Genomic DNA, 22312 nt, shown 5'->3' on the forward strand with positions numbered 1-22312 from the left:
GTGTGATTATGCAGCAGCAACACAGCAGAAGGCAATAATTACATGATGTCACAGCTGCACTGGGTTTTCTTCATGTTTATGCAGCGATACAACCACTGCACTCCAGTAAAACAGCCAGAACAGGGTTTTTTTTTTTTGACAATTTAACATCACTGGTCTGAAAAGAAAATCAACCTTGAATTAATAAATACTACCTTTATGCTTCGAAGTGAGCGCTGAAGTGTTGGTGTGTTTTTCCTCTTTTTCTGAAACTGCAAGGTAATATGAGCATAGGACAATTAGTCGGATAAACTTTTCATAAAATATACTTTATTCTTAGGTTAGTACAAAATAAAACAAGAGAGCATTTTAAAAACAAAAAGGAGACAAAACACTGAAACTCTAAAGATGTACAGTAATTTAATTTATTCCAACAGACAACATGAAACCAAAGCTGCTAGTTTCTGTTAAAACTTCAATATTTTGAGAGCAGAAAAACAGGAAACACTAAACTGATTGTTTTGCAAATGTAAAAATGTTGTACATCATGTGACAAAATGTTTAACTTAAGAAAATAGAAACACAAACCCTAAAAAAGTGAAGAACATTCTGAAGACGTGGAGCCGTGCTAAACGCTAAAAATATTCAGTTTCAGAACCCCGAGTAGGGTTGCGAGATACATCTTAAGGTCTCAGGATGATTTGGAAAAGAAAGTAGGAACATACAGACATACTGCACTTCTTCCCCAGAAATTACACCCTTTATCGTCACTTACATCTTTTGTAATAGCTAGTTAAACAACAACTCTTTGGCACAACTGGCTCAAGCCAGTGGACTTGCAAAAGGTCACAAGCCAAACAGCTTCCAGGCAAAACCAGAGAAAAATCATGTAAAAGGTAAGATTTGGGGGAATCTGTAAAAGAGTAAAATAATATCAAAAGCTTCCATTTAACCCAAAACATACTGCAGCTTTAATATACAACTACAAAGGTTCTGCTGATGTGAAGCAGGGCAGGCGAAACGCTGCTGGAAGTCGTCCGATAGTGTTTTAAAGTTGGATATGTGAAATTACGGTCAAACTTCCTTTAGATTCTTATTTTGTTACACAAAGGAAGATGTGCGCATCATGGCATGAGCGTGGAAAATCTCAATCAATAAAGGAGAAATACTCACGAACGGATCCGGCTGTGAACGAGGCACAACATGTAATGAGGCATGAAATGTGTGATGCAATAAATTAAACAAAAGCTGCTGACTCTTCAAGAGTTAACTCTACATCTAAATCTCTCAAGAGAGATACAATAGTGGAGTGAGAAATGTACATAGAAAACCATTTTTCCTCATCAGATCAGTGTCAATCCTCTCTGCCGTTCCAGTTCCATCACGCTGCCTCCGTATTCTCCTTTTTGCTTCCCATCACAGCTTTTGTTCGCTCTCCCTCGCCGCTGCACTCTGGACTTCTTACTCTCCTACTCTTTGTGTCTTTGGTTCTTCGTCACAGCTCGTCTCGAGCGCTCCAGTTGTCCATTTCAGACTGCAGGACGTCAGAGTTCTGGGCATTGAAGCTCAGCTCGCCCTGCTCCTGAGTCTTCCTGGACCTGGCTCGATCCCAGTCGGTTTTGACCGTTTCATTGTCCCAGACGACGGATGTTTCCGTGTCACTTATGTAGCCCGTGTCTCCCGTGTAATGGGTTGGATACACTAAGAGCGGCTCGGCAGAAAATGCAAGCAGGTCCCGATGCTCAAACTGGTCCATGTACTCTGAACTGATAAGAGATGAGAGCGAGGACGCAGTTATGTTAAGGAAAAGTAGCAGGAGACGTACACGGAAGAGAGATAAAGAGAATACGTGTTCTACTTACATGGGGTGTTTGTCATACAACACAGGGAGGAACTCATCCACAGGAAGCATCTTGGTCAAAGGCTCAGCATGCATGAGCTTCTGCGCTCCTTGTAATGACAACATGTAGCCGAGTGTCCAGTAGGAATAGTCTGCCTCCACCAGGTTATGGATGTTTGGTACCGATTTCTCTGGGTGGTCCACCTGCATCCGCTTCCGTCCAATATAACTGAACGACATAGTAAAAGAAGAGATTTGGTTCATGAAAACAGTCCTGACACATAGAACTGCTAAATATAAGCCTAAACATGACAAAATGTTAATGGACTGTTCAACTGTCCAAGATGGAAGAGGATTCACCTGTTTCACCATTTGATTTCATGTTATCAAGAAAAACTTTAGTACAAGCACTTTCATTAACTGAGTTAACCAAATAACTGAGTTAATATCAATATTAGGGCTGTTCGATTAATCGATTTTAAATCGTAATCGCGATTATGTAATTAGAACGATGTTAAAATGTGAAAATCGTAAAATCGATTTTTCACTTTTTTTTTTCATTTTTTTTTTTTTTTACCTTGTCTGCACACATATTAATGATTGATACCATATTAATGATTGATGGAAATACCTCTCAATACCTGCGACAAGTGCCCCATCGGAGAGGCTCTTTAGTGTAGGAGGGGGCGTTGGAACATGCCACCGGGCATCCCTCAAGCCAGATGCGGTAGACCGGCTCGTGTTCCTTACAAAAAACTTGCAAATGTGAACAGCAAATGTAATGACTGACATTACACACCTCTACCTCCTTCATGGTTTGCATTATTATTTAGCATGCAAAGACCCAGTTTAGTTTAATTAGAAAATGTCTTGTTTTATTTAATTGGAAATATAACTTACTGTATGGTTGCAAGTGCTGATTTGCTGATTTTTTTTTTCAGAGATAAAACTTTATATTTTATTATATTTTTTAAAACTTTTTTTCAACTTATTTTAGAGAGTTTTGCACTTTATTCATTCATTTTTGGTTTAATAAGAGCAAAGTTTACACTTAAAGCCCAATGGGGCAAATGTTCAATAAAAAAAACAGCATATTTGAAATCATTTCTTTGCCTTTTGTCAATTCACAAAATAATCGAAAATCGGATTTTGAGAGAAAAAAATCGAGATTTTATTTTTGGGCAAAATCGAACAGCCCTAATCAATATATAATACATGAAATACACACAAGTTGATATGAACCAGCACGCATTGTGGTGTGACACCTCTTTTTGGACTGAAGTCCACACCAAAAGTCAGAACCTTAGTTCTTAGAAAGAAATCAAATCAAACCATCACTAAACCATCTTTTGGTCCATTTATACATGTATTCTTTTTGGACAATTTGGACTGTGGGACCGGTTACATGAAGTTAAAGAACTGAAGGGAAAAATAAACTGCAGTGGCACATGTTGCAACAAGACAACAAGAAAATCAATATCTTCCAGATAACTTGGAAGATGCAAACAGTCTCAACGCACCATCCAAGAGGAGGAGAAAGAAGTGCATTATATGTGAGGCTGGTGCTTCTTCAACAAACACGACACAAGTGTTCAATAAACAGTGAGCAACCGCCTTCCTTTAATCTCAAACTTCATCAGATTATATTGTAAATACTTTCTGACAGATGAACCGTGTCACGTTAATATTGATGGAGTCCTATATAGTTGTGTTATTAAAGGTTTCAAGTTATATTTGAGTCAGTGTTGCGTGTCGGTCAGGTCTGTGTCGTATCTCATCAATCTGCTGCTTTTACAGCAACTACAGATATCAGCGTCAGGGGATTAAAACATTGCACCACAGCTGCTGAATTAATCTGTAACAACTGTCAATCAAACCTCTACCAATACTTGAAATATTTTGTTTTCTATTATTTTATGTTGGAATATTAACCTTGTACTGGATTATCAAGACATGTTATTCAAATACGTTTTTTCAACATTTCATTGGTGGTAGGAAAGGTATCATGAGTGACAGATGGGTGGACGTGACTGTCGGGAAAATAATCCTCTTTGTTTGCTAAACTGTGTTTTTCCTGTTTCCGCTGAAGCTCCACTCACATGAGATCCCAGTCCAGCTTGTGTGTCGTGACCTCCTGCAGCAGCGCCTGGAGACGGCGTTTGAAGAACACTTCAAAACGGAGGTCGTCCTCTAGAACCAAGGACGTCTGCAGACCACGATCCACTATCTAAAACACACAAACAACGGCACACAAACACACACACAAACACCAGGATTTAGAGGAATGCAGTAAAGCTGCGATGCTGGTGAGCTCACAAAGCGTGATTTAGTTTACTTGTGTGGCAATTCATATAATATCTGTTGTTTTTTAGGGCTGGGGATCGATTAAAATATCAAGAATCGATTCGATTCCGATTCTTAAGATTCAGAATCGATTATCACGATCCGATCCGATCCGATATTGATTTGGGTTACTGTTAATAAAACTGTTTTTTCAGCTGTTGCATGAATTATATGACTGTCTAGTTATGCAACATATTAATACTAGTATTATATTGAGATTCAACAGCAAGTATTGGCAGCTAATGATGCTGTAAGGACCAATCAGCTCCCAGAATGCTGATAGAACTGCTTTCAGAAACATCGTGGGTCAGAATTACCAAACAGATCCAGGGAGGAAACAGAGGACGAAAGAAATCGCTTTTATTTTTTTCCCCATTTATGAGAATTTGGTTTTTAACATTTAGGCAAATGTAACCCCAAGACAGTATATAAAGCAAAGAAATATAGACAATGTATGCAATTATAACTGAAATTATAACTGAAAACTTTAATGTTACCTTTAAACATATTTAAAGGCAAAAACATGGCACCAGTTATTCTCCTGTCCAACAAAATATTCCTTTTTTGGGCATAAACAAAAAAGTACCAAAAGTTGTAATGTAGTGATGAATTTTTTTTTTTTTTTTTTTTTAAATCGATCTTTAGACATATGAATCGATTTTTAGGAATTAATATGAGAATCGATTTAAAATCGGAGAATCATTTTTTTCAACACAGGCCTATTGTTTTTATTCATTTGTTTATATGAATGACATTTTAAGAGGCAACTGTGTCAAGAACTAGCAACTTTGCAACTTGAGGTTAAATAATGGGCTCGTTTTTGACTCAAGTGTGAGTCAGTTTGCATTTGCACGAGCACATGCTCCACATTTCAGGTAGATTGCACCAGAAACTCTCCCTCCGATGTTTCAGGAAATTACAGTAGAACTTGGACTTGACAGCGCGACCCTGAGGGACAAATCCACGGTGCAAATTTTCATGAATTTCAAAGAGCACGCTGTTGGTAATGCTGCTCCTTCCACCTCGCAAAGGCTCTTCCACTTTAGACTGCAGCATGGTCTGGTGGGTGAAAACAACAAATCCACCTCTCGTGCTGTGATGATACTCAACGTGTGTTGGATCAGCTTTGCTTTCAACTAAAATCTGAAGTATAAGTGAAAGCACAAAAACGCACCTTCAGAAGGAGACTTGCAAGGGCCATTCAAAACATGGCAGGGGCGCACTGGGAGAAGTTTATTACAGCACAAGCCGGCAGCTTTAAGGCAGATCTCACCAAAAATGTTAACGAGGCTTACCTGATTTAGGCTATACTGATGGAGGTTTTTCCATCATGGGATGACTTAACAACTGAGTCTTCAGGGCGCACACATACCACATGTGCTGCACATCATTCCCCTTAGTCTGTCTAGTTATTTCTCACCTGTTTATACTACTCCGTCTAAACATACAGTGGGGAGAACAAGTATTTGATACACTGCCGATTTTCCCACTTGAAAAGCATGTAGAAGTCTGTAATTTTTATCATACTCTTCAACTGTGAGTGATGGAATCTAAAAAAAAATCCAGAAAATCACATTGTATGATTTTTAAGTAATTAATTTGCATTTTATTGCACAACATAAGTATTTGATACATCAGATACAACAGAACTTAATAATTGGTACAGAAACCTTTGTTTGCAATTACAGAGATCAGACGTTTCCTGTAGTTCTTGACCAGGTTTGCACACACTGCAGCAGGGATTTTGGCCCACTCCTCCATACAGATCTTCTCCAGATCCTTCAGGTTTCGGGGCTGTCGCTGGGCAATACGGACTTTCAGCTCCCTCCAAAGATTTTCTATTGGGTTCAGGTCTGGAGACTGGCTAGGCCACTCCAGGACCTTGAAATGCTTCTTACGGAGCCACTCCTTAGTTGCCCTGGCTGTGTGTTTGGGGTCGTTGTCATGCTGGAAGACCCAGCCACGACCCATCTTCACTGCTCTTACTGAGGGAAGGAGGTTGTTGGCCAAGATCTCGCGATACATGGCCCCATCCATCCTCCCCTCAATACGGTGCAGTCGTCCTGTCCCCTTTGCAGAAAAGCATCCCCAAAGAATGATGTTTCCACCTCCATGCTTCACGGTTGGGATGGTGTTCTTGGGGTTGTACTCATCCTTCTTCTTCCTCCAAACACGGCGAATGGAGTTTAGACCAAAAAGCTCTATTTTAGTCTCATCAGACCACATGACCTTCTCCCATTCCTCCTCTGGATCATCCAGATGGTCATTGGCAAACTTCAGACGGGCCTTGACATGCACTGGCTTGAGCTGGGGGACCTTGCGTGCGCTGCAGGATTTTAATCCATGACGGCGTAGTGTGTTACTAATGGTTTTCTTTGAGACTGTGGTCCCAGCTCTCTTCAGGTCATTGACCAGGTCCTGCCGTGTAGTTCTGGGCTGATCCCTCACCTTCCTCATGATCATTGATGCCCCACGAGGTGAGATTTTGCATGGAGCCCCAGACCGAGGGAGATTGACCGTCATCTTGAACTTCTTCCATTTTCTAATAATTGCACCAACAGTTGTTGCCTTCTCACCAAGCTGCTTGCCTATTGTCCTGTAGCCCATCCCAGCCTTGTGCAGGTCTACTATTTTATCCCTGATGTCCTTACACAGCTCTCTGGTCTTGGCCATTGTGGAGAGGTTGGAGTTTGTTTGATTGAGTGTGTGGACAGGTATCTTTTATACAAGTAACGAGTTCAAACAGGTGCAGTTAATACAGGTAATGAGTGGAGAACAGGAGGGCTTCTTAAAGAAGAACTAACAGGTCTGTGAGAGCTGGAAGTCTTACTGGTTGACAGGTGATCAAATACTTATGTCATGCAATAAAATGCAAATTAATTACTTGAAAAATCATACAATGTGATTTTCTGGATTTTTTTTTTCCGTATTGCCCAGCGACAGCCCCGAAACCTGAAGGATCTGGAGAAGATCTGTATGGAGGAGTGGGCCAAAATCCCTGCTGCAGTGTGTGCAAACCTGGTCAACAACTACAGGAAACGTCTGATCTCTGTAATTGCAAACAAAGGTTTCTGTACCAAATATTAAGTTCTGTTTTTCTGATGTATCAAATACTTATGTCATGCAATAAAATGCAAATTAATTACTTAAAAATCATACAATGTGATTTTCTGGATTTTTTTTAGTACCTATGATAAAAATGACAGACTTCTACATGCTTTTCAAGTGGGAAAACCTGCAAAATCGGCAGTGTATCAAATACTTGTTCTCCCCACTGTACGACTAAAATCTAGAAGAAAAACCTCTGCTCAATAAAATCAATTACATTTCTAATGAGACGTTACTCTAATTTATGAACGGGGAGACAAATGAACAGAAAGTTGCTGGAAACAGCATTTCACAGAAAGAAATGCATGTGCTGAAACGTAAAAGACAAGTTAATTGTCTTCACCAAGGTGCCTTTACAAAAATGCGCTGATTAACCGAGTTAATAGTAAACCTTATCTGCCACATGCAGGTGTACCCGGAGGCCTGTCCAAGCGCCTTACCTCCTTCCAGATGTTATAATGAGAGAGGAAACAACCCAGTTCACCCTTGGTGAGGGGTCGGCCATGATAAGGGTCTTTGTATCCTGGCAGCATCTTAATCCCCATAGCGTCTATCTCAGACGTGTTCAGAGCTCTGAGGGGAAGAGATTGAACGAAAGAGATCAGAGGTGGAATCAATAAATAAGGTGGATGTAATAGGTGTGCTAATGGGAAGCAAAAGGGATGAATAAACATGTAAAACACATATAACAAAAAATACAAAAAAGAAGAAAATTTCATTCCAGTATAAAAGCGACTACTTTCGGTTTGTTGTTGCAGGTGGAGGAATAAAAGAGACGTACTTGCCATCCACAGCAGGAATAACCTTACAACTGAGCTCCTGCTCATACAGAGTTCTCAGCATTCGCTCACGGCGGTCGGTCCTCCGTACCAGATTTATCATGAAAACCTGAGCGAACAATAATGGAAAAAGTCACACACGTGCCCATGTTATAGTGTGTGCTTGTGGGAATGTCAAAGTGTGTGTGTTTGTGTGTGTGTGTGTGTGTGTGTGTATGTACCTCGTCAAAGCCCATCTTATTGGGCTGCCTGAATGGAAGAGACAGGAAGCTGGAGGGCTCTAATGGTGGATGTTTCACTGTGGAAGGGAAAAAAGTGGGAATGTTAAAGAGACTAATTAAACTGCCGGAACGCCAGTTCCCAAAATTCGGTCCAGGGAGCTGCAGGGGTTGCTGTGGAATTCAGTCCCTGAGAGATAAGCAAAACTGCAACACAGATCAAGTTCTGTTTTGATTTTTTACACTATAATTAATGAAGGAATGTAACTGTTCATCCTACGTCTGTTTCCTCACAAACAATGTACTTTGACGCTTTGCAAAGGGGTAGTAAATACAGCTCATTAAAGCGTTAGAACAAGTAATGTTTAAAAAATGGCCCCTACTTCACTTCGGAAAACATGGTCTGTATTTATCGGATCCTCAGTCTGAATATTTTTGGGTCTTTGAATCACAGAGCTGCAGTCCCAACTAATTTGTGAGCACAGTTGGCTTTTAATGATCTGTGCCATCTGTGAGCCCCGTTTCCTCTTCTGTTCGGTATGCATCACCTGAACGCTTCCATCATTATCTGTCTGTTTGTTAAACATCAAAATAATCATTGTAAGAGGAGCTGTTTTAATGTTAGAGTTGTGTCCAATCCAGTATCAGTATTCAGGGGAGGAAGGACATAATTCACTGACTGGACATCGGAAGGATGGCACCAATTAAAATAAATACATAAATAAAATTCAGTTTTGACTGTTGCAAAAGCCTTAATAGTCCTGTTCACATAAAGCAATGTTCTTTTAAATGTATTTGAAGTGCTAAATAAATTATTAGATGAAAGTTTTAGTATTTTTTTATTGCAATTCAGACCATAAAAATAGCACATCTACGCCTTTGATATCAGAATCAGTGACAGGCTGAGAAGTGAAAGCACCGACAGATCTCTGCAGAGTGACGCATCTGCTGCAGTTCTTCAGGGGAAATTTAGATTTTGTTTTTTTAAACTCTGACGTGCTGATATCCTGATAGATCCGACCCACATCTAGGAAGATGTAGGGTCTGACAACGATCCGTAAGGCCTCCCCATCCAAGGGGCGGCACCAACGGTTGCTTATCAAAGTGTCTTTGCATGCAGTTGGTCAGAGCTACGACTGGTCAGAGCGACAAACAAGGTGACATATTCAGAGTGATGAAAACAAGTCAACGGGAGAGTGTGTTGTGTAGAAGAGTAAATTAAAGTTTGCCATAGCCTGCTGGCAAAAGAGCAAAACATCTACCTCACAAAGGAATGCCTTCCTCTGTTCAATATTGGGAAAAAAATTAATTTGTGGATGCTACGTCTAGATTTATAGGTTTTTAACTTTAACGTAACAAACTACACTTAGCAGCTTTAAAAGTGTTTCCAACTTTTCTCGGATATACTATTTATTGTATGTTAATAATAAACCCTGATAATAATAAAAAGTGATCATGTAATAACATTTCCTCATTCAAAGCCAAACAAAAGGGGCCTTTTGTTCCTGGACAGTTTGTGTTTGATTTTGCGTGGAGGCAGTCTGAAATTAATGGAATAATAAACACCAACATTTGTCATTTTTGTATTTTGAACAGAATAAGAACAGGAGATCTGAGAGGAATTTAACTTTTACAAATATGGTGTAAGTAGTTTAAACTTTTCATTCCCAGCCTCAACACATGGAAGATCAAAGCTTGAGAAAGAGCATCAGTTTCCCAAAACACGGCGGGAGAGCAGGTGCCGTCTTTAAGTGTTGTGATCACTGAGAAGGTCTTCCCACATAAACGATCTCTTCCTGAGATAAAGCTTGGAGATAATAGAATACCTTTCTATCCCGACATAACAGAAAACAAAGGCGGCTTTTTTTAGGGGAAACATTCAGCAGATTTGTGCAGTTCAGTAAACAGCAGAAACAGTCTGAATACCTTAAGGCGTGCGTTGGAAATAAAGCCTTGTATGTTTTGCCAGATCTCAGTAAATATATTTCTAGAGATCACAATTGAACTAAATATCAGAAAAAAACACACACACATATACATATATATATATATATATATATATATATATATATATATATATATATATATATATATATATATATATATAGGGAGAGAGAGTATAAACTTGAACCAGTCACGGCCCATCAGTCAGGAAAAATGTCAAATTCTGATCACCAATATATCAGGGCATCTAGATCAATCTGTATGAAATTTACAGTCAATGTCGTTACTCACCCATGATTTCAAGGTGTGTATGCAAAAAGCTCTCTGCCTCATCCTGCAAGGTAGCATGTGCACGCATGGGCACTGGGAAATACCCGTAGGTTTCTTTGTTGCATACATACATCTGCACATCTGGTGGGAAGACAGAAAAAAACATGTTTGCACATTTAAGCAGTTGAACGAATCACCATCGTCATAAGTCTGCTGTATTCCTCTCACCTCCCATGCGAGCCGAGTAGGCAAAGACAATGACATCATCCAGGGCCCAGCCGTACTCCGGGTGCGGTGGATAAAAAGCCAGCTCCCGGGAGGCCTCTTTCCTGAGGTCCACCAGGAAGGTAGAGTGGACCATGGGTACAGCAAAACAGCCCTGGCGCTCCCGCCGGCGGATGGGCATGTAGGCTGGAGTTCGCCTGTAGTAACCCTGGGGGAGCGGGGAAGGCAAAAACAGTCTCAACAATGGCTGCTCATTATTCATACTGACCATAAAAAGAGGTTTTACACGTCCATTAAGAATATTCAAGACTTGATAACGACGTTTCTGAAGGTTTAGGAATCCTCAATTCAAACTTTAATGACCACTTTGATAAAACGGTACTTGTTACATCTACAAAACGGCTGATCAGCAACACTGAATAATAATTAAAAAGACATTTAAGATCTAAAGATTAAAATAACTGAACACTGACTACATAAATCAAATGTCGAATGAAATCTGAACCGTCACATTCATACAGACCGTACTCGCAATTTCACACTGTAAAGTCAAAAATAAACAGTTATAGTATAAATGCACATGAATTCCTTATGAAACGTAAAATTATTCATGCATCCTTAATCAGAACCAAGTGAATAAAAAATATTGAAACTGGATTTGATGGGTTTTTTGTGTGTTGTTGTTTTTTTTGTTTTAAATCCAGGCTTTTTAAAGTTAATCTGGATATGTCAAAAAATAAATGAAATAAAATACAACCTAAAAAACTACTTGTGGTGCTGGTTGGGATTTTTGCCCCTCTGACGCCTCTAAAGATAGAGAAGATAGTGAGACATACATCTCGTCTGCCATCTGCAGTATTTTTGAAACACCCTGTGATCCTGTAATCGCTTTAGTCTGCTGCTTCTTTGTTTGTTGAGAGTAAAATAGGATGTTGTTGGAAATGTTTTGAATTTCAGTGCAATAATGCCTTGGAGGAAACCATGCTGTACAACACGTACATGCCGAGTAAAGAAAGTGAAGGATCTCTGTCTCATATACAAGTGTGATCGAAAGGAAAGTACCTGCGAAGTCATGCCACACCAGAAGTTGGAGTAAGCCGCTCTGGACTCTAGCATGGGAGCAACGATGGTCTTGTTTTCACTCATCAGCTTCCACAACACATCCGGATTGGTGAGCAGGTTGTCACAGTCAGCCACCTGCAAATGAAGAGCGTGTTTAAATATTACACATAAACATGCGCTTGCAAGCACTTACTAAACATCACCTGTTGCCCTTTAATGACTGATGGAGCCACAGCAAATGCTTCCTGGTGCAGTAAGCTATTCTACACTCTTGAATCTTAAGAGGTTTCTTTTTGGCATCCTTTCCCCATCACTTAACTGAAAAGCAGAGACAGACAGAAATAAAATGCACCCCTCAAGAAAACGAAAATATAAGAACTCCAAGGGGCAAAGATCAAGGTTTATGACCTCAAAAAAATGAACTTTTGGCCATGACTTAAAGGTTTGCTCGCTAATTATAGAGAAGTTCGCAAAAATCTGAAATGTGATTAAATTACAATGTCTTACAGTCGAATGGTCAAAGATAAAGTCTGGACACACATCACTGATGGGGGCATACAGTCAAGTGTCAGCAGGTATAGTTAAAAATCAATTTCAGGAAAATGATATGTATTTGTTCATGGAAAAAAAGTGTCTGATAATTGCAAATAACATATTCAAACTAAAAAAAAAACATGGAAAAGGAGAAATGGGTCCCCCTTCCCATGGGCTCAGCACCTGTGGGGGGGCCATAGGGCATGGGTGCAGTGTGAGCTGGGTGGTGGCCGGAGGGGGGAGATCCCGGGGGTCTTTGGCTGCAGAAGTGGCTCAAAGGACACAGAACGTCACCTCTCAGGTGAGGAAGGAGCCTGAGCTGGTGAACGAGGTTGAGAAGTTCCGGCTAGATATAGTCGGACTAACCTCAACACATGGATCGTGCTCTGGACCCAATCTCCTTGGGAGGGGTTGGACTCTGTCCCACTCTGGAATTGCCCACCCCCCTGCAGGGGTGCGCATCTCCCGGCTCATTGAGAGGGTAGCTTCCTTCCGCCTTCGGGTGGGGCGATGGGGTCCTGACTGTCGTTTGTGCTTATGCCCCAAACAGCCACCCTTTTTAGAGCCCCTGGGTGGGATGCCTGAGAGGGGACTTCAATGCTCACGTGGGCAATCACAGTGAGACCTAAATGGGGCGTGATTTGGAGGAACGGCCCCTCTGACCCGAACCAAAACGCTGCTTAGTTATTGGACTTTTGTGTTCGTCACGGATTGTCCGTTACAAACACCAAACATATTGTGAGGGTCTGCTGGGAATGTCTCGCAGCACCTCATGCCAGCGAGATCTTTTCAACGGCAGAGCTTCAACCAGGTCCCGGGGGAGGGAGGAGACGTTGAGTCTGAATGGACCATGTTCCCCACCTCCACTGTGGAGGCAGCTGGTCACCAAGGTTGTTGAGAAGCTATTGGGTGGCAAGGCACCGGTGGTGGATGAGATTCGGCCTGAGTTCCTTAGGGCTCCAGATGCTGTGGGGCGGTCTTGGTTGACACACCCGTGCAACATCACGTGGACATCGGGGACAGTGCCTCTGGATTGGCAGATTGGGGGTGGTGGTCCCCCTCTTTAAGAAGCGGCACAGAAGGGTGTGCTTCAAATATACTTACAATTATATTACACTCCTCAGCCTCCCTGGTAAAATCTATTCAGGAATATTGGAGGGGATCTTCCAGATAGTCAGACCTAGGATCGAGGAGGAGTAGTGTGGTTTTCGTCCTGGCCGTGGAACAGTGGACACGTTCTAATCTACACCCTCAGCACAGTCCTGGGGGGGTGCATGGGAGTTTGCCAAACCAGTCCACATGTGTTTTGTGGACTTGGAGAAGGCATTCAACGGTGTCTTTCAAGGTCCTCTAGGAGTATGGGGTGCTACATCTGTCAGGTCTAGGGGTGTAACGATACACTAATCTCACGATACGGTACGATACACGATATTGAGGTCACGATAACGATACGATACGATATTATAGCAGTATTTTTTTAACAACCTTGAATGAGGAACATATGACTGGAAAAAAATGTATTTGAAAGACACAAAATACAAAACAATGCTGTGCGTTTGCCCTATTGTTACAGTTTGTAATGGTTTATAACTGTTTAAGATTTAAAGAGAAAGCCAAGCCAACCATTTTACACAAACTGAACTAAAAGTAAATGTCAGGTTTGCATTATGCATCTTCAGTTTCATACAAGTACAAATATTTTGCCACAAACTGAATAGTTTCTCTCATGTATGATTTTACTTTTTTCTTTTCCAGAAATGTAACAATTAAAATTAAATAAATAAATAAATAAAAGTAAATTATTACATACAATTTTACATTATAAAAAAGATTGATTCATGCTCACCTTATAAGTGTAAGAGGAGATTTATTTTTGTTAAGAAGGTTATTTTGGTAATTCAGGGTTCATTATTTTATAAATATATTCTTTATATTCTGTAAATCAGGGACTATAATGACACTAGTCAGTTTATCTGTAGTGATTAGTCTGTTTCAGATTGGGCGGAGTGATACGCCACAGTACGGCACTAGGTGCTGTGTTGATGTTCTAAAATCCTACACTGTTGAGCGGACATTAAAGTACACTCCAACTCGGAAGAAGTTTTCCCGTGTTTATCCTACTCACGACCCGAAAAAGGTTTAATTTAATAAGGTAAGGCTTAACTCTACACCAGACTTAAAAGTTCAGCGCTCAAAACCCCCCTAGAGTCCCGTGATCAGGACCGCAAAAAGGTACTACTTTCTTCTGAGCGGAATAAGATTTTGGTCCGCGGGTCGAGTCGTGGTCGCCACGCGCGGTCAGCTGCGCGTTACTAGTCAACACAATAGATTAATATTAATAACCCAATATCGCGATAGACCTTGTCACCTCCACAACACGTTTCGTGGCGTTTTTGTATCGCGAAATTTCGTGGCACGATATATTGTTACACCCCTAGTCAGGTCCTACATCGGGTGTCAGAACATAGTCCCCATTGTGGGCTGTAACTTGGTCTGGTATCCCGTGGGAGTTGGACTCCGCCAAGGCGTCCCTTTGTCACCGATTCTGTTCATTGCTTTCATGGACAGAATTTCTAGGTGCAGCAGAGAGGTCTGGTTTGGTGGCCTCAGAATTGGGTCTCTGCTTTTTGCAGATTATGTGGTTCTGTTGGCTTCATCAGGCCACGACCATCGACTCTCGTTGGAGTGTGAAGCGCCTGGGATGAGAATCAGCACAATCTCCAAATCAGTCTGGAGGATCTCCAAATCTTCAGTCGGAAAAGACTGGAGTGCCCTCTCCGGGATGGGAATTAGATCCTGGAGGAGTCTTGTGCATAAGTGAGGGAAGAATGGAGCAGGAGATCGATCAGTGGATCGGTGCTGCATCCACAGTGGTAGGGACTCTGCAACAATCTGTCCTAGTTAAGAAGGAGCTGAGCTGAACTCTCGATTTATCATTCGGTCTACGTTCCTACCCTCACCTTTAGTCACGAGCTGTGGGTGGTGACCGAAAGAACAAAATTGCGGATACAAGCAGTGGAAATGAGTTTCCTCCGTTGGGTGCCTGGGCTCTCCCTTAGAGATAGGGGGAGAAGCTACCGTCATCTGGGAGGGGCTCAGAGTAGAACCACTGTTCTTCATTGAGAGGAGCCAGATGAGGTGGCTCAGGCATCTGGTGAGGATGCCTCCTGGACACCTCCTTGGTAAGGTCTCGCGTCATGTCCCACTGAGACGAGATCCCGGGCAAGACCCATGACACACTCGAGGGACTATGTTTATCGGCTAGCTTGGGAAGACGTTGGAATACCCCCTGATGTGCTGAACGAGGTGCGGGGGAGAGGGAAGTTTTGGCTTCCCTGCTTAGGCTACTGGCCCTGTGACCCGACCTTAGCTAAGCAGAAGAAAATGGATGGATGGAGATTTAAAAAATCTATAAACATTAATTCAACACAAAAAAAGTTGTGCTTTGACTATATTTTATACCATTTTCCCCCATATTTTACATCTTGGAAAGGTAGGAAAACGGTCCATTCTTCCATCTCCAAAGACTTTTCCAAAGCTACATTTCAGACAGTGCGAAGGATATGTGTTTCATACATAAGCAAACTTACCATTTAACAATAATTAGGCTTCAACTTTTAAGTTAAAAGCACAGGCAGTGCACATATATAGATTATGGATAAGGGCACATTATCAGAGTTGGGGGATAAAATTAAGTTTCTTGTACTTTTCATAGATAATGTATCTTCTAACATAAAGAATTTAGAACATGTAATAAGACAGTTACTTACCATGAAGTAGTCGGCCCAGATTTCACGGGCAGTGTCCAGCGCTGCCTGACGGAGCTTCATTACATATTCATAACGAAGATTATTCCAGTGCTTTGGTCCCACCTCCTCATGAAATGCACTGAGATATTCAAAGACGGACTTATTAAGGGACGTGCTTGTCACGCTTATACAAGCTCACAATCACAAAAACACACAGTACCTGGATTCATCATCAGGTCTCCATTCCACATAGTGATAGTAGTTCTGCACCTTGATGAGCCAGTCTCTGAGGATGGCTGTGGTGTTGTCTATGTTGTGATCTGTCGCCACCCTGTGGGAGAAGATATGAGTAAGGAGCGCACCAAGTAGTAATATTAACCAGGATACTTTTTCTTGGGGAAACAAATGTGGAATTTGACATTTTTAACAGTGAAATGTGAGGAATGGACCAAATTCTTATAAAATAAAACGTTAAAAGTGCATGTTCTACGGATTGTAGAGATAAATGTTTATGCATTAGATAAATCGAATGACAAATAAAAATCAGAACTCAATGATATACAAACTGGAAAAATGAAAATGTAAAAGTTCATCAAATTCATTGTTCTATGCATTTTTCTCCAAGAGTTAAAGTGCACAACCCCCTATATCGTATACACACACACACAAAGCTGTTCTATCATAACTATAGGTAATTAGGCAAGGCAAGGCACGTTTATTTATATAGCACAATTCAACACAAGGTAATTCAAGGTTCTTTACATCGACATTAAAAGCCAAAATTACTCAAACTCTGCACAGTTGTAACATGTTTTTACATAGTTAGTGTCAATCATAGTTCTTGAAGTGTCTTCAGTCTGCTCCATGAGAGCACTTCATGATACTGTGACAGTAATGACCGACTGCTGAGAGCTGATGGAAAAGAAAGTTTCCTTTTAGTTCTTTTACATTCAAGTGCGCTTTTGTTTCCACCAATCAAAGCGTTTTTCTCCTAACTATGGTCGGGATTAAAGACTCAGCTCTGAAATTTTTACACTCATTCTTCTCCAAAGAATCTACTCTGGCACTCTGAATAACTTACGGAACAACCTTGAATAGCTCTGCCTCCTCGGAGGCTCAGCTAAGTTCTGGCATGCCCCAGAGATCAATCATTTACACTCTTTTCCAGTCTCTACATGTTACCGTGCATCTTGGCCGGTTTAACCATGAATATAATACATTGCTACTCTTATACAAATGTCAATCTGCTTTAGACAGTAATATCTCCCACAGATACCAGCATCCTGGCTGTTGCCACGGCTTGTCTTCCTGACTTAAAATCCTAAATATGCCAAAAAACTTCCTGGGTGAGGAAGGGTGAGGATAAGACAAAGCTCACACTGTCCGATCTCTCTCTTACCTTATACAGAGACAATGTTGAAACCCGAGAGAGGAAGTTGATGTGACCACAGAGATTCACAGTATTATTTTTGTTCTAGTTCATACAATCGACAACGTCTTGTCAATCATGTTGAAGGACAGGCAGTCGTACGAAACAGTGAGTGCAACCATGACTTAAGCTCTTGGTAAATGATCACTGGGAATGAACGTGGTTCGGAAAAAAAAGGAGTACACAACTTATGAAATATATCTTATATGTTATAAGCAAGTTTAGGAACCTGTTGGCATTTTATTACTTTGAAGATATATATATATATATATATATATATATATATATATATATATATATATATATACACCGTATATATATATATACCGCATGTTGTTGTGCATCACACCAAAATCAGGCGTGGGCAGAGAGGAATATACAATTCGAGCTGAGAAATAGAGGAGCAACATTCATCCGCCGTCTGTGTTATTACAATAAATCCCATTTTGTCAGGGATGGGCACCCACACAGACAGTGCAGGCACAGGAATGTGTGTAAATATGACAGAAATGCATGCACTCCCACCCCTGTCGTGTAGCGAGTGACAGACAGCGTGCAGCCAGTGTTAGTTTCTCATCTGTCCGCGGCGATTTCACACAGCGCTGCTGCACTAACACCTGCATGTGACCAACTCACTTATGCAGTTTCTTCCCTGCATACGACTAGCTCTTCCTGAACTGTTAGAAATAATTCACAAACGGTTCAGGCGGAGTAAATATTTGGAAATGCAGAAATGTGCCTAATGGATAGGGGCGAGCTGAAAGGGACAGAGAAGGTGGAAAATTATTTATGACAAGGTAACATCCATTCTGCTTGTCACAGCAAAGCACACACATACACTCTCACCATGAAGCAGCCACCGTGTACTTGCCAAGTACTCCATCTCAATTTGTCACACTGATCACCATACTTCTTACGTCAATTCCTTCACCAAGGGGAAGATTTACAGTCATGTGAAAAAAAAGGAAACCCTCTTCTGATTCCAAAGTTGTACACATCTGTTTTTTCTGGGCATTGCACCGTCTGATCGCGTGGGAAACCTGCAAGGACGTCCGTGACTGAGAAGACAACAGTCTCAGATTAGGGCTGTGCGATTAATCAATTTTAAATCTAAATCGGATTTACTAATCAAAATCGATGTTAAAAAAGGAAAATTGGAAAAACGATTTTCCTTTTTTGCAGCTGGCTGCATTACAGACAGAGCTCGTCTAGTCATCTTTGTTTGGTCAAGAAAATTGTAAATGTTGTCACTTTACTAAACTCAAGGAGGATTTACAGTATCTTTCAATTGCACTTCATTCCCAATAGGGAAATTTGTTTGCTATTTTTCTTTAAAAATAAAATATTTGAAACAATTTATTCCATTGTCTTTTGTAGTTTTACCAAAAAAATCAAAATCGAAAATCGGGTTTTCAGAGAAAATAAATCGGGATTTTATTTTTGTCCAAAATCGCCCAGCCCTATCTCAGATGTTTTTCACTGTCAACCTCTCTCTCTCAATGTTTGAAAAGGATCTTCTCATTCCAGATTGATGAGCGGCAACGACTACTTCTCTAAAAACAAAAAACCTATTGCTTACGCTTTTCATCCTTGGCATTCTGCTAAAACACATCTTAAATGCTCCAGATCAGCAAAAATGTATAAAACCTTTTCTTTTACAGAGGTGGTCTCACTCGCTGGAGATCAAGTAGTCAACTGTATTTTAGTGCAACTTTCCATCAATTAATAATGACACTGTGTAACAAGTCATGTGCTGTTGTTCATCTGTGATTACACTTCATTTCAAGCGCAAGGAAGAAAAATGCTTTTCCTCTTGTTACTCTGTAATATGTCAAACCTTATAACTGAAAGAGGATGCACTTTCTTTTCCACACATCTGCTCAGCACGTTGTGCATAAAAGCATCCATGCAGAAAACTGGCTGCCACATAGGAAAGACTGCAGCTGGGCACAAGACATGGGCCGAAAGTTGCACATGAGGGTTTGTTTAAAGACGTACGTGGACAGTAGAAGAAGCCCTCATTCAAGCTCCTGATCAATACATCTAATTCGACTTTTAGCCTGGGCTCAGCGTCCTCTGTGAAATGAATGATGTTTAATTAAGACCCCTAGTGTCACATTAAACACAACTCTGCTGGATGCTTTTGACTCCATTTTTCCTCTGGTAGCCCACTGGACCACACAAAATAATCTCCTCTGTCAGCTGTGGGGGCGCTAATGAAAAAAATGAGTCAGTCACCATATACAGATACGCAGAAAGGACTAAACTGATGAGTGAACGCGAGCAAAGAGGACACAAAATACTAATCTGGACATCTGGGTGTAGAGTTACAAAAAAAGAAGGAAAGAAAAAAAGTTAACTGAAGTTTACTCATTGCAGTGGTTTAATTGTGTGTTTCACACTAATGTGTTACACATACATATAGTTGGTTTTTTTTCCCCTTTCTGTGGTTAAACTTGCATTTACAGTTGAGCTTCGAGGGAGAAGACACTGAAGAGGGAAATGGAGGGGGAAGAATAAGGGAGGGGGTGGTGGGGGAAAGGGAAGGGGCGCCGGGGGAAACATCTGTGACTGAATGGAACTTTTCATGGGTTAGTCTCACTCTCCGCCGGCCGAGGCCCGGCGCTGCTGTCGCCCTCCAGAGGCGTCAATTCAGTCAAAGCTAAGGTATGGTAAGGTTACGAATCACAGAACTTAACTACAGTATCAACCAACATGCCCAGCAAATCACAGATGTCTGCAATATAGCTTATCTGTGTGGTCAAGAAAATATGAACTTTTTCAATTGCAGTCTCACTCACATCCTGCTATCTATCAACACTGCACTTTAAAACGTGTTGATCAATTCAGTCAATGGGCCTTTACGCATCTGTTTTCTGCACGTACAGCAAGCGGCAGAGTTAGAGAGCAGAAATCTCATATCTGACGAACGCAATTTAACTCATTCTGTTCACTTCATTCACTATGTCAGTGCAACAATATCACGTGGATATCCCAGTTTAACTTAAAACAGTTAAAGTCCAAATGCAAAAAGGAGAGAGAGGGAGCAGAAGTGAGAAAAAGAGGGTAAAAGTCAAATATTTCCCTTAAACAGATTTATAAGAGGGTAGGATGATTTGAGATCTTACCTTAAGATGAACTTGCATAATTAAAAATAATTAAAAAATGTGCAGGGTTGCCTGCTTCCTTTTCATTTTTGTAAGTTAAAAACAAGATTGATAGCGACCACCGTCGTCAGGGACGCTGGGACATATCACATTTCAAGATATGATACAAGTGTTGGGAAAGATAATACCTAGTGAAATTTTCCCCTGAAGCCAAGGTGTGGCGGGCGGCTGCCATACCTTGCCATACCCAATTGACGCCCCTGTCGCCCTCAAGGCTGATTTATGGTACCGCGTTACACCAACGCAGTAATGTGGAATAACTGTAAAGATGAAATGAAATCATGCAAAATCACTAAGTAAGTTTAAACAAATCTTTTAAAACACTACTCTGTATGGATACAAAACGGAAATGGACACATGAACTGACAGCCAATGACCAAAGTGCCTTGCTCAGCGGAACCACCTTTTCTTTTCTTTTATGCTTTTCTTTTTGAAGTTGTGTGAAATGAAGAAACGGTAAAAACAGAACATTAGAAGGGGTTGGACTAGAAACGTTTTTTGAATCTTCATCCTACACCCTTTCAAACAGGAAATATTTATTTACATATAGATTTGTCTCTTTAATTTGCTTTGTTTTGCTTATGGTTTTCTTTGTTTTTTTCGGTATATACAATTTATGCATTATGATTATTTTGTTTTTGTTTTAACCCGTTTGAATAAATAAATAAATGAAATGAAAAAAAATGAACGCAGAGCCTACGCCGTACCCTACGGCGTAGCTCTGCGTCGATTTAACGCAGAACCATAATTCAGGCATAATTCAGCTCCACGCAGCCCCGTGGAGTCGGGACAGCCAAGCCATGTACTCACCCCCCCACTTTCCCCCCTCCGTTACTGATCTTAATAACAGAAACTCCATACACTACAAAGACGTTTACGCAGACGCGCAAACTCACGCAACTTCCTCTGAATCATTCCCACAGGGGGGGTCGACGGTGCGGCTAAAAGTTGAGTGTCAGCTTTGACTTAAAATACCTCTTCAGGTTATGATGGCATGGCAATCCCGTGCCATAAATTAAATTCCATGACATCAAACTGGGACTCACCAGAGCGCGATGCGGTCCTTGGGGTACTGCAGCCGCTCCACGGCTCCCAGGAACAGCGGCAGCGAGTGCTCCGCGTTGCGGCACACCAGCGCGATGAGCAGCCGGGGGGCGAGCAGCGGGGACTCGGGGCTCCAGCGCTCCTCGGGGAAGTAGCCCCAGCTCGGAACGGCCAGCAGGGCAAAGAGCAGCAGCGAGGCGACCGGGTGCATGGCAAGGAGAGACAAGCTCGCAGGGACACGGAGGAAGAAAGAGGAGAGAGGAGGGAGAGGTAAGACTGCGCTGCTGCTGCTGTCTTTACGCCGACACTGGCTGCATGGCGGAGTAGGCGGCGGCGTTAAAGGGCACGCGTGCCCTTTAACGCCGCCGCCTTTAAGGCGTGCCTTAAACCTGATTTATGGTTCCCTCAAATTCTTGCCTCAGACGGGTCTCGCTTGCACTGTTGGATGGGACTTTTACTGTTAAAGCATACTTTGACTGTTTCTATTCTAAACGAACAGCAACAACGCTGCAGCTGGTACAACACGGGTCCGGCCAGAGGCGCCCTCCCCTTTAAGAGGAGGACCGGAGGAAGTGGACGGACGCGTCGACACGATGAAAATACTGACGGAAATACCTATGA

General features: G+C 41.5%; 1 protein-coding gene across 1 annotated transcript; it reads right to left on the minus strand.

Moving 5' to 3' along the window:
• Nucleotides 1-318: 318 nt before the first annotated feature.
• Nucleotides 319-22015, minus strand: LOC133443900 (procollagen galactosyltransferase 1-like). The gene is made up of 12 exons (XM_061721226.1): nucleotides 21694-22015; nucleotides 16272-16382; nucleotides 16073-16190; nucleotides 11769-11903; nucleotides 10710-10914; nucleotides 10503-10622; nucleotides 8271-8347; nucleotides 8052-8158; nucleotides 7711-7843; nucleotides 3919-4046; nucleotides 1842-2048; nucleotides 319-1745 (listed from the first exon to the last, which is right to left on the minus strand). Exons 1-12 carry the CDS (start codon nucleotides 21900-21902, stop codon nucleotides 1475-1477), a joined length of 1821 nt encoding a protein of 606 aa, XP_061577210.1. The 5' UTR covers nucleotides 21903-22015; the 3' UTR covers nucleotides 319-1474.
• Nucleotides 22016-22312: the final 297 nt, after the last annotated feature.

This window comes from Cololabis saira, chromosome 1 (genome assembly GCF_033807715.1).
Source record: "Cololabis saira isolate AMF1-May2022 chromosome 1, fColSai1.1, whole genome shotgun sequence".
Lineage (NCBI taxonomy): Eukaryota > Metazoa > Chordata > Actinopteri > Beloniformes > Belonidae > Cololabis > Cololabis saira.